At 42.8% G+C, this 12,498-nt stretch overlaps 1 protein-coding gene across 1 annotated transcript in view; it reads left to right on the forward strand.

Moving 5' to 3' along the window:
- CHN1 (chimerin 1) overlaps positions 1-12,498 on the forward strand; it is a 105,650-nt gene that overhangs the window by 82,899 nt on the left and 10,253 nt on the right. Inside the window, exon 8 of the mRNA XM_030016823.1 lies at positions 3,793-3,877. Within this exon, the coding sequence (XP_029872683.1) occupies positions 3,793-3,877 (85 nt within the window). The remainder of the gene's footprint in view (positions 1-3,792; positions 3,878-12,498) is intronic.

A 12,498-nucleotide genomic window follows, 5' to 3' on the forward strand; every position in this document is an offset into this window, starting at 1 on the left:
AAAAATCATTCACAGTTGAAGCCTTATGGAAAGAGGGAAAAAGATTTTTGGGGCGGGAGTGAGAATGGAAGGGTTGGGAGATATAAAACCACAGTTGGCAATCCTGCTCTCACATTTTATAAGACAGTAAAATCTGCATATGGCAGATGCTCTTTTTATAAGGGGAAAGAAACCCCTTGTAATTTAAGTCAGGATCTCTGGGACTCTGCTGGGTGTGTTTTCAGAAATTTTTCTGGAAAGCATGTTTTAGTTTTGAAAACAAGCAAATCGCTTGGCAGATTTTTAGAATGGGGAATTAAATATAAAAATCAGAATGCTGTATTAAACAGTGTCATGTAATAAATGCAGTATTGTTTGCAGGTGCTGGCTCTTGAACTAGCAAAGGGATGCAAACGTGTTTCTTTTTAGCATGCTGCCAGGCCACACTCTGCAGGATGAAACAGGATTAGAGACTGTTCTGACCTCAGAAGACCAATTTTTTGCTATTTTCTGGCATCACTTACTGTGTCTGATTTCATTTCCAGAGATGGTGTGTATTCAGACCAGCACAGGGTTAGACGTACAGTTCCGCCCCATGGTACTGGGAAGATTAACGCTCCAGCACCACTGAGCTCTGGGAAAAGCCAGCACCGCTTAGGAACCCCAAAAGAGGCTTCAGAGCTGATCCTGCTTGGTTTTGTACACTGGGGAGGGAAGGACATTATGGCCTTTGAGCCTCCTAATTAATATTGCCAGAGAACCTCCCTATTGCATGTCAGACAAAGGACAAAGCAAGGCAGAGCATTATGGAACATAGAAAAACCTACCCTCACCACTTAATTTGTTTTGAGTTTGCAATCAGTATAATGGATAAGAAAGAGTAATTTGGATGGGGCGGTGTAAAGCTGAGCAGGCTCTGGATAAATCTTCTAACAGAGAAGTTAATTTCTTAACTGATGATATGGAAAGGCATTTCAGTATTTGGATGAAGCCTGGATGCATGGCATGAGAGAACAGTGCTAATGATGCTGAGACAATGATCCTGAAGGGCAAAGTCAGTCTTGGTCTTGTGAAGGGTGACCAATCACACAGTGTTGCTAGGGAAGAGGAAAGTCTGTTTTGTCCTTGTCATATTTAAGTTGATGACGAGTCATGTAAACTTCTCTGAGGGGTGAGCTGAGAGCCAGGATAATGTCAGGGGAACTGGCTGGAGTAGAAAGGTAATTTTTTTTTTTTTTTTAATCTAGGTGGATAATAGTTATTAGAAACATAAGAGAAACTGAGCTCATAAAAAAAATTCATCATAATAAAAGAAAAATAAAAATGAAGGGAGGCAAAAGGTTGGAGTGGCAGATTTGAGATGTGGTCGACTCTGCAGAAGAGTTCCTGGGGAGAGTCAGGAGGAGGTGGAAACGTGCAGTCCATGGTGGGGAGCAAGATGCCAAGAAGGAGGGATGTTCACCGCTAAAACAACAGCCAGTTAGAGATTGGGCACCTGAGGTTTGGTGAGCAGCAGCGCTGGAGATGGCCCTGGAGAGACCAGGATAGGACCCCAGCACCCAGGGAAAGCATTAGAAATGCTTCAGCAAATGGCACGTTTGGTGAATTTGATGAATTGAAATTAGCAAGCAGAGAGGCACAGGATAGTATCATTCTTTTTATTTGGCAAGAAATATTACCATGTCAGAATTTGTTCTTGTTCTGCCTAACGAAAGAAGCTTTCAAGGAACAAGACAAAATTCCCCCTCCTTTACAATCAGAAATATTAAAAAACAAAAAACCCCTAAACTCTTATAAAACTGAAAAGGATTCTGAAAAAAGATTATTTATTGCTCAAACTTTTGAACTGTCATTTTTATTTCAATTTTCCTCAACAGGAATTTTGAGAAATATTTTAAATAAGTGTTTGTAGGGGTAGAACATTCCTTTGACCAAAAATAAAAGATGGTGACTGAAAGGAAGCTTTTTTTTTCCCTGAAAAAGTTCTGTTAGTCCTGCAGGCATTAAAGCACAGTGTTTTGCTTGAGGATATTAGAATGTGCTTATTCTGGGAAGGGAACGCTGCCAAAGACCTGGAAAAAAACCACAAGGCTGAGGAAGAAAGCCAAGAGGATGTGGGTAGTGCAGGTGGGTAATGGAGAAGAAGGTGTGAAAAATCTCTTTGTGGTGAGAGGAAAAAAGAAAATGGTTATTACAGCTGCCAACAATCTTGTCATCGTTTGCTTTGTAGAAGTCAGCTGGAGCTGCAGGGAGAGGGGACCTCGTGGAATACATCGCACCTTCAAAAGGCGCGTGGGAGTGGGTGCGGACGGCAGCTAGCACGGCTTGGGGGAGGCAGCCTGTGCCAGCGCTGGGAGAACAGGACACTTCGCACCATTACTCTTCCTCCGGAGATGCTCAGCAGGGTAGGGCTAGGGGCGATTATAAGCCTAGCTTAGCACAGACGCGCACGTGAATTACTTGGTGAATTCAAGAGCAACTTTCCAGACTAACACAGCAATCTACCTTACTGCTGCTTCATGGGCAGCAAATGCCCAGGAGGCTGCAGACCTCCCCGTAGCCAAAACCGAAACGTGGTCTGAATTGCTGGGTGCTGCTCTGGGTTGTCACTTGTTCAAGGTAAGTGTCACCTGGGATCCAGCTGCTGCTGAGATCAGGGGTGCAGGGGATGCTCACCACCTCAGTCAGGCCACTTCGTGTTTTGCTATTTATAACCAGAGCTCTGCGTGGATGTCAGGCACGCGTGTTTCCACCAGCTCCTTCTCTCTTCTGCTCCACACTGATCTGACCGGGCAGTGCACGTGCGTGAGGTTACTGCCTGCTCTGATACCCGCTCAGTAACTCTGGAGAACCGAGTGACTTAAGCCTAAAGCATTTTTACTACATTTCACTGCAAATTTCATTTCTTTATGATCATCAGTTACTGATTTTTTTTGTCAGCCTCTCTATTCTAAATAGAGGCTCAAAGCCTTTTATGCTGGCTAAGGAAGTAATGATTTTCTCTGTAAAGAATCCTGTGGTTTCCTACAGCACGAACTTTATCAGAACAAAATCAGAAGCAGCTAATGGTGGCTGCAGGATTTGTAACAAGCATGTGAGCTGGGATTGAAAGCAGCATTGGGTTTTTTTCTTCTTTAGCTTTCAATTTTTTCCTGGTTCACTAGATTCTTTTTTCCATTTACTAGATTCATTTGGATTTTCAATACGTAGCATTAGTCTGAAGAGAATTAATTTCCTTTTAGAGTTATTCTAAACTGGAAAGTCCCTAAGTGCGTTTGCAGTATTTCTGTGTAGCACTGGTATTTTTGCCTGGCAGGACTCCCTCCGCCCGAGGCAAAATCTTGCAGCCCCCTACGCATTTCACACAGTACCTTATGGAAGGGAGGGCAAAGCAGAAGACATTTTAAATTGAGAGGCGAACTCTTGCGCGGTCGCTGCAAAAGCCTCGCCTCATGGCCAAAATCCTGCCCAGACGGAGGGATGCCAAGAGGCGGGAGAAGGGCTGTGACCTGCCATTGCTCCTCTGCCCCACGGGGTCTGGGAGCAGACCCCCCCAGGCCCGGTTCTACTGCCCTGGACGGCTCGGGATGGAGAGCTCCTGTTTCCATAGGTCTGCAAGAGTCTTGGCAGTTAAATCTTTCTTATGTTTCTTTTTTCCTTTCCTGCGGTTATAAAGGGAAGCTTCCAGAGACTGCACGTGGTGCCTTCGAAGAAGAGGAATTCTGCCTTGTTTAGACACATTGATATGGATATCATTGATATGAAACAGTTGGGTCATTTTCTGTAATTTTCCTTTCTGCTACTGTCTTCCAGGTGCACACGTTCAGGGGCCCGCACTGGTGTGAATACTGTGCCAACTTTATGTGGGGCCTCATTGCTCAGGGAGTAAAATGTGCAGGTAACAGTCATTCAGTCTTCTTTTCCTAAGACAGTCCTAATGTTGTTACTATTTAATGTGCTGCCTGCTCCACCATAACGCCGCATGGCAAGGGTCCGATCTGGCCCTTGTTAAAATCGAAGAAGGAAATGTATCCCCTCTGCTGCTGAAGGTTTCAGGTACCTGTTCCAGTAACATCACTGCAGTGATGCAGATCACCTCTCGAGCGCTCACAGAGGGGAAATGATACTCATCATTAAAGAATTCTCCCCCCCCCCCCCCCCCTTTTAGAATGGAAGAGAAAATAGGTAGATGTGTTGTTACCTTTGTTTCTTTTATACCACTTGTATGTATTGGTAGGTGTGAGAGACTCACTGAGGATCTCGATGTGCAAGGTGGGCGTCAGCAAATTTCACGCTGCCGCTGTGAAACAGGCATTCAGGTTAATTTTACGTACCAGCCAGCAGACTCCCAGCGTGCCATAGACCCTAAGTTATGTCTCCTACTTGCAAACTGAAAAGCAAGTAAGAAAAGGGATGATGAATAAAGGATGTTTACTGAAATGTTACATAAACATTCAGGTGCTAGTAGAAATGTATTACACGCATGGGTATCACTGCAGGCATTTCTAGGATAAAGCCTCTCAGAAGTAAAACAATTTGACAGTTTTATTGATATGATTCTTCTGAAAAGAAAGGACAGTGAGCTTTTTTCAAAGGCAAAAAGAAGGGATCAAAGTGATCAAAATAGTTTACCGTATTTAAAAAGTATTTTCTGACATTCTAGCAAGCAACCACATTTATAAAAGTGGTGCAAAGAAATGTTGATGTATGAAGACCTGCCTATGTTGCCCTGGAAACTGAATTTTCAAGCTAATTTAAGAAAATCTCCTCTGTCTAAAGCTTTCTGAAGTCTTATCTCAAGCAAATAAGAGGGCTTTTTATCACAGAACTGCAAAATAATGTAAAACTTAAAATAATTCGTAGCCAAATAGGATTGAAATATTTTAAAATCCTTCTCCCGTAATTACGCGAATGCAATATTCTGTTGTTATCAATAGACTCTGCACTGTCCAGGATGTATTAGAGAGTGCAGCTCTGTTTTAAGAGATGATTATGTAAAAATGCCATTTCCTTTCCTAGTATTTTCCCCCTACTAAGTATTTAGGGTTGCAGCCACGTCCTTCACTTATGAATGAAGATTGTTAATACTTTTTACTGCTCTTGATTTTGCACAGGGTGTACAGTGCTAGAAGAGAAAGAGGAAGCCTGATTTTGTTCTTGAATTGTTTTCTTATTAAAGTAGTCATTTTTTGATAACACAAGCCACTAAGTGTGCCATCTTCTTTCCTCGCCTGAAGTAGATTCCTCAGTTTTGGCATTTAGGACAATACCAAGTGTTTTTCAGATTTATGTTAAGTGACTTTGATCCAGAAAATCAATAAGAACAAACAGTATGAAGGCTTGCAATGCTTCATGGCACTGTGGAATGAACAAATAATATTGCTTTTATAATTAAACCCAAAATGCTTATGATTTTGTACTGCCCCGCGCCCCCCCCCCCCCTTTTTTTTTTTTGACTAAAGTACAGCTGATTTTCTGGTTTTATGCAGATTTTTCTAAATTATGAATTTCCAAAAGCTTCCAAAGTCTGGTTTTCTTTCCTCCTTATGAGGATGGTAATAAGTACTGCATGTCTCCTTTCTCCTCCTTGCAGTGTGGAGGAACATATGTGTATTAGATGACTTCATAGGTTCAGAAACTATAATTAGGGCTTTCTATCTTGTGTAAGGTTTCGTATCGCCATTGGTAGTTTCCAGTAATTTCTATGATCTTATATATATTTTAAAATCCAATGTTGTACAACCGCACTTCCTTGCTGAAGCGTCAGTGAGGCATTGGAGCAGGGGGAGGCTGAGGTTTTTCGGACCATGCTCAAGGTCATTGGGTACAACCAGGTAAACTGCTGATGTGCAGCATCATCAGCCGGGGTGCAAGGAGGAGCAGGCGAGGAGCCGTGTGGTGGCAAGGCCGCCGGGCAGCGCTTCCGCAGCCTGGCAGGTCTGCTTGCTGCAATGTGTCCTGCGTGGCTTGCTTGGGGTTGAGGAGCAGGAGAGCCGGGCTTTCCCAAGGGCATGGGTTGCAGCCGACCCACCTCGCTTGTCCTCCCCTCACCGCAAGGCTAGCTTTTAGCCACTGGCCAACCTCAGCAATAGCTGACGGAGAACTAGCGGCTTCCCAGATGATTTTATTCTCATAAATTTCATAGAAATCAGCAGCTGGGTAGAGGAGAGGGGCTCCAGGCAGAGCCCCATGGAGGTAGAGACGGTAGGACAGGCTCAGCAGTTCACCAGTCTGCCTTGTCTGTGCCTCAACTTCAGCAGTGTCTGCCTTCTCCCATCAGCTGAGGCTGTACAAGCCATCAGAGCCAGAAGCTGTACAGATCTGGGCATTTTGGAGGAAAGTCAGAGGTGTACAGATAAATAGTGAAAACCTGTGTAACCAGTGTTAACGTACTAGTGTGGAAGAGCCCAGGCTTGAGTGCCATGAGTTTGGCTGAGTTTACATGGGTCTTGGAGTGTGTTGTTGGTTTTTTTTTAAAAAAAAGTAATCATTTTGCTTCTGAACTGAGCCATTTTAATATGGAAACAATGAGGCACAGTAAACAAGGAGCCACATGAGGCCATTGCTTTTCAGAGTGCATTCGTACTTCAAAAAAATTACAGCTTTTAGCAGGAGGCAGACCACTTGCATTCGAATGGGGTTCAATGCCACTCCAGGGAAATCCACAAAATCTGTTTGGTGGTCTGTATAATCATTTTATTGAAAATACCTATGAGCAAAACTGCACTGATCATATGTAATTTTATACTTTTTAAAGCATTTGCTTTTTATGGCAAACAGTTGCACATCTCAAGAGGACTCTCTTTACTGTACAGAAGTGATAAGTTTAACAAATACAAATGGATTAGTCCATGAGCTACTCTCAACCATTTTAAATCCTCTTCTCTGCAGAAGCACAAAAACAAGCAAGAACGTCAGTGTGGGACAGTCCAAGACTAGACCAGAAAGATAAATGTCACCCATTTCAGAAAGGAGGACGAGCTGGAGGAGAAAGTGGAGCTTATTTCTAATGGCTGATAGCTTAGTTTGTTACACAAACTAAGCCGATCCTTTGAAAAATAATAAACGAGGACTAAACACTCATAACGGTACACATGCCATAGCAACCACCAAGGATGCCTTAGCAACTTGAACTGCCTTGATTCGTGCTCTGTTGCAGTCCAGCATGACTGGATGTGTCCTTCTCTGCCAAAATACAGCCTTGAGTGCATTCAGTATCTTGTCAGGTACAGTCCTGTATGATTAACCCCTGGAAGATGGATTCTCCCTAGCTTATGTTTGTTTGGGTTTCACGGCAGACAAAGGAGGAGGAGTACGTCTTTTCCTTCCATAAAGACAAGAGGTAAATGTAGGCACCGTGTTTGCCACCTGAAGGGTGGTTATTGGTTGAAGTAAGGTGTTGGCTGTCATCTTGAGTACAAAGGTTTCAGGATTAATGCAAGCCACCAAACATGGGAAGACTTTATTGTCTTCCAAAATTAAGACTTTGAGTGATGTCCAGGATTTGGGTCCTATAGGAAATGAATTGGTGGACTTAGTCTAACTTCTGCTGGAGGTATATCCAGCAGAACAGGAATAATTTCTTTATCCTTAAATGTTATTCTCTCAAATTTGATCTTTATTCATCAATTTCTTTAAAAACAGATTTGCTTTCTTAGAGTGAATCCTTGTAGTAGGCATCTGCCCTACAGCCTCAGAGGGTTGTGCTTCCAATTTTTGCATCCTAGCCACAGGCCCTTAAAATTTTTGTGAGATGAAGACTCATCTGTATGCAAGGAATATGCCTTTTCTACTGGCATGCTCCATCTCCAGCGTGCTTTCCTGCAGGTTTTTGCCATAAGTAGAAATGACTGAAGAAGTGTTTGAAATTATAATGCCACCAGCTTGTGTAAACATTGAAGCTCAGCAGAAGCTAATGAAGACGTAAGAGTTTACCCCCGCTCAAAATCCAATGCATGAACTTAAAAAAATGTATTCTTAATTACATTCCTCCTGTGTAAGGCTCCCCCCAGCTCACAGGGCTCATCCCATTGACCAGAATGTGTTCAGGAGAGAAACTGTAACAATATCCAAAGAAAATTTGCAGATATGCACCAGGGAGTTCATTTTACGAATGATACAAACACATAATGCCCAGTAGCATTAACGGAGAATAGTGTGTGTTCTCAGAGACTAGAGCATGGCATTAATGATGCTGTTAGTGTACTACACAAGTAGACTTGTAGACAGACTAGTAGACTTGTCAAGCTGCTGCATTTGTCCTGTCCCATCAGAACTGTTTAAGTTAGTATATAATCTCCCCCTTCCTCTGTACCCTTTTGTTCTTAATGAATAAGTGATTTAATCAGAAGATTTTTTGGAACAGGCTGGTTTAAGAGCATTAATTGGCTTATCTTGAAGGAAAGATAAGGGGTTTTTACTGTATTTCACTGGATGCTTTTGATAGTGTTTTGGGCTGCTCCTTTTAAAACCAGGCAACACCACCCTCTGAGGCTGTACGTGAAGCACCATTTCTGCTGCCTGGATAGATTTGCTCTGAACTATCTCAGCCTGCCACCCATGTAGCAGTTGCCTATCTTTTGCTTTCCTTGGAGTAGGTAACTTCTCTCTGAAGAGCTGATAGAAATAAACTTGCAGCTGAGCTATCAGTGTGGCGGCAACCAGGTGCCACTGACTGAGCCCAAGCAATATTGCTGCCAGCCCTGACCGCGGTAAGCCCCAGGAGTTCACTTTCAGAAAAGTTAAAGTACAGTCTGAAAGCAGGATTGTTTTGTGAATTACTGCTAAGTGTTTAATTTCCCCATTTCATCCGGTTCCTTCTCTAGCAATTGAAAAACGTACAACCGCCCCATTTCCTTTGCTGTTTTGTTTTGCCTTGCTATTAAATCCCTCATGTTGGACCCCTGTGTTGCTCCACTGGTGTGTAAGGATGAAGGAAACCACAAAAGAGCCTGCCCATCCTCAGGCATTAGCTGTGCAGGGCACAATGCTCACATTTCTAGTGCCTGGAAGAACAGCTGATGCTCTCGTGACAGTAACTCAGCTAAGGGGAAGGCAAGGTGTCCTCATCGTTTTGCCCACTCTCAAGGTATTTTGCGTGCCTTGGTCATAGTAAGCTCCCATTCTGCCCACGCTTGTACCTTGAAAACACATCCAAGCTTCTTCTGAGATGTGCTCCCAGATTCTGCTGGTTTCCCTGACCCTATAGGGCACAGGCAGTCGGCCCAAAAGGTGAACAAGAGCAAAGCAAAACCACAGAGGTCAGGGGACTGTTTGGAGAACAGTCCCTGCCAACCTCAGGCAGGTGGAGATGCTGTTGGAGGAGATGCACACTGCCTGACAGGCTGTTCCACCAGCTCAGGATCTGGTGGTGGTCCTGTGAGGAGTGAGCTCCAAAATTTTGAAATGCTAATCAGGCAGCAGAGCCTTGCTTCAGAGCCGTTCCCATGGGGAAGCTATTCTGGAGCTATATATTCTTGAAACTGTAAGTCCTAAAAGCGGCTTTATCTCCAAGCCCACACAGACCTAGAAGCCTTGAGCAAGCCAGTGGCCCATCAGGGGAGCTGTCGAGGAGGTAGGCAGGTGTCGTGGCAGGAAGCCAGGGAAGCTTTTGAACAAACTGACGCTGATCTTTCAAGACTTCCATAAAGTCAAACCATCGCCACCAAACGTGTCCAGCTTTTGGAGGCACAGACATATGTATTCTTTTGATTTGGGGTAAGGGACGATTGGCTTGTTTGATGGGCTTTTTTTTCTTTTTATTTCATAAGCCCTGATTTTTCTGTAGTATTAGGTAATTTTGTTGCCAAGTAACTAGCTGCCCTCTAGAAATTCCTTCCTAAAGAATAATGTACCCTATAGTGCATGATACAGTAGTATGAATGATAGCAGGTTTGGGGGAGGATACACGTATGTTTGGAAGCAATTTTTGCCGTGGCGCTGCTTAATAAAGTGGCTAAACACTCTGGTGGGACCAGGGTTATTTGCAGATGTGCGTTGCACATTGACAAATGGCATGTACTTTAAGGCAGTGTAGCAGCTCCAGTGTTGCCACCCAGGCTGGAACAGCTCTGCGAAGGAGGAGGAAGAGGGCAGACCTTCATAGCACCCCCCTGCCTTGTGTATGAAGCACAAAGTACAGCACGCGAAGCCAGTGGGGTTGCTACGTTCACGTGCTTGTTCGCACACGCTGCATCTGAGAGAACAGAAGACATTGCTTCCTCTGCTGCAGAAAAGAGCATTAAATTATTAAAGGAAAGCTACTAGCTCATCATTGATTTATGAGAGCAAATTCCCTTCTAACCTTTTCACCCTTGCAAAAGTAACAATGCCAATACTTTGTGCTTGTGTAGAACCCGTCGTCTTCACCTGTCGGCTTACCAAAGGTGAGGGTGTTATCCCGTCTGGCGGGTACCGCAGTGGACCTGTCCGAGGCAACGCACAGCGCCAGCACCCCAGCTCTGCGCTCCCCACCCTCCCATGCTTGCCAGAAACCTCTGAAGAGTCTTTCAGAACTTTTTGTACATAATGTAAATTTACCTTTTAGCTCTTAAAGCTGCTCCTCAGAGTGACAAAATGCTAAATTTCCATTGGGATAATTAAAAAATATAATTAGAGTGATGTATGTAGCATACGGTATCATTCCAGTGGAGCATGATTAGCAGCCCTGTTAGCCAGTAAATCATAAACCAAAAGAAATCTAAAACTGACTAAAGTCAAATCAGCAGTATAACAAAAAGCGACAGCTAAGTATATTTTAGTCTCCGCAAATATTTATAATGTGTGCTCATGGGGTGGTATTAACGTACGTATATCTTTTGGCTCTGCTCATGCATTAATATGAAGACGTTATTTGTTCTTTCAGCCCAGTGAGCTAACACATCAGTATTAGCTGTTTCTAAAACATTACCAAACCTTTTTCTAGGCATCATAGGAAAGTATTGTCAGGCTGGTTTTAAATTTAATATCTCTCATAGAAGTAATGTCACAGCCCACCTGAACTCCTAGATCAATATGCTATTAAAGTCAGGGCAGCTTATCACAGACTTTTAAACCTGTCATGTAAAATTAGTCTTTTTTTTTTTTTCCCCCTAAATTTCCAAACTTCCTATAAACTCTTGAATTTATGACTGCATTTTTTTTGGTCACATTTGGTATATTTGAAAGGTGGCCACAGTTTGATAGCACTGTAAAAAGGAATAGTAAGCGTGACTTACAATTCTAGTCCTGAGAAATCATCTCTGTGTAAGGTGAAATTCTGATTGACTGAAGTCAGCAGAAGTTTTCCTATTGACCTGCAAGGGTTCACAACTGCATCTTTTAAATCTGTCCTGTATTATTATAGGATTTATCAGCAGATACAGTACTTTAGGGGGATTTTTCTTCAGCTTCTCACCAATTTGTATAGCCAGCCAGCAGGTAGGCTCTGATGAACTTCTGTAAGAAATGGATGAGGCTCCTGGTTACTTTAGATCCGGAGTAAAGCTGCTAACGCCATCTTAGCTATTCTGGACTTATTTTGAGATAACCAAAAGTAAATAGACCCAAAATCTGAAATCAAATGAATCTTCTTGGTCTTCACGCACCCAGCCAAATCATGATGCTCATGTGCAAACAAGGCAAGCAGTCCTGATGCTGAACAATGGCAGCACAGAGAGATTCCAGACTCAGCTTTCTTGTTTCTTCCTAGTTGATTCTAAAATAATGGGTTTCGAAGCTTTCATGAAGCATCTGCAATGAGAACAGAGGGCATTTTTATTTAATAATACGCAATTTGCAGCATAATTCCTATCTTTTAGTACGAACAAGTAAGCCGAGTTAGACTAAAAGGCTGGCACATTCCCAGTGGTCTGTGGAGAGGAGGACTGATGTCCTCCTGCCATTGTGCTTTTTACCTTGTTGGAGTTAACAAGACATCATCCTTCATCCTAAGTTATCAACTGAACCAGAGACTAGTGACGGAGACATGGCTGTTCTGCCTTTCATGAAGTATTGTTAGCTGTGGAGACGGGCCCACCTGGTAGGAAGCGCAGCATTGGGGAGTTTCAGCATCTTTGTTGGAAAAAATACAATTTTTCTGTTGCAAATTCACTAGAATCTCCTAGAAGTATTTATTGATGTGGAATTGCTAAAGTAAGGTGGTCTCCTACGCTTACACAAGAGGCAAAGAGCCTTGATTATTAGGATACTGCACAGCCCAATAATATTGAAAGTAGTGCTCATGCATTTTCTAAGCATTAAGTATCTGAAATATTTCTAGGTTTTAAATGTTTCTCAGGAGTGTTTGTAAGCCCTTAAGCAGTGGGGCTGGTACATGAAATCTAATCAAATGCAAAGGAAGAACAAACGAGAGAAGAGAAAAGTTAACTTTTGCTTTTGTAATTATTATTCTGGTATTAATGAGGTCAGATCCAAAGCCTGTTTGAATCTATGGGATTAGCAGTAACACAATTATTTTCAGAAGCAAGGTTTTCACATTGAAAACTTCTCTGTAAATTAGATATTTTAATAAAATGAAAC

This window comes from Aquila chrysaetos, chromosome 6 (assembly GCF_900496995.4).
Source record: "Aquila chrysaetos chrysaetos chromosome 6, bAquChr1.4, whole genome shotgun sequence".
Taxonomy (NCBI): Eukaryota; Metazoa; Chordata; class Aves; order Accipitriformes; family Accipitridae; genus Aquila; species Aquila chrysaetos.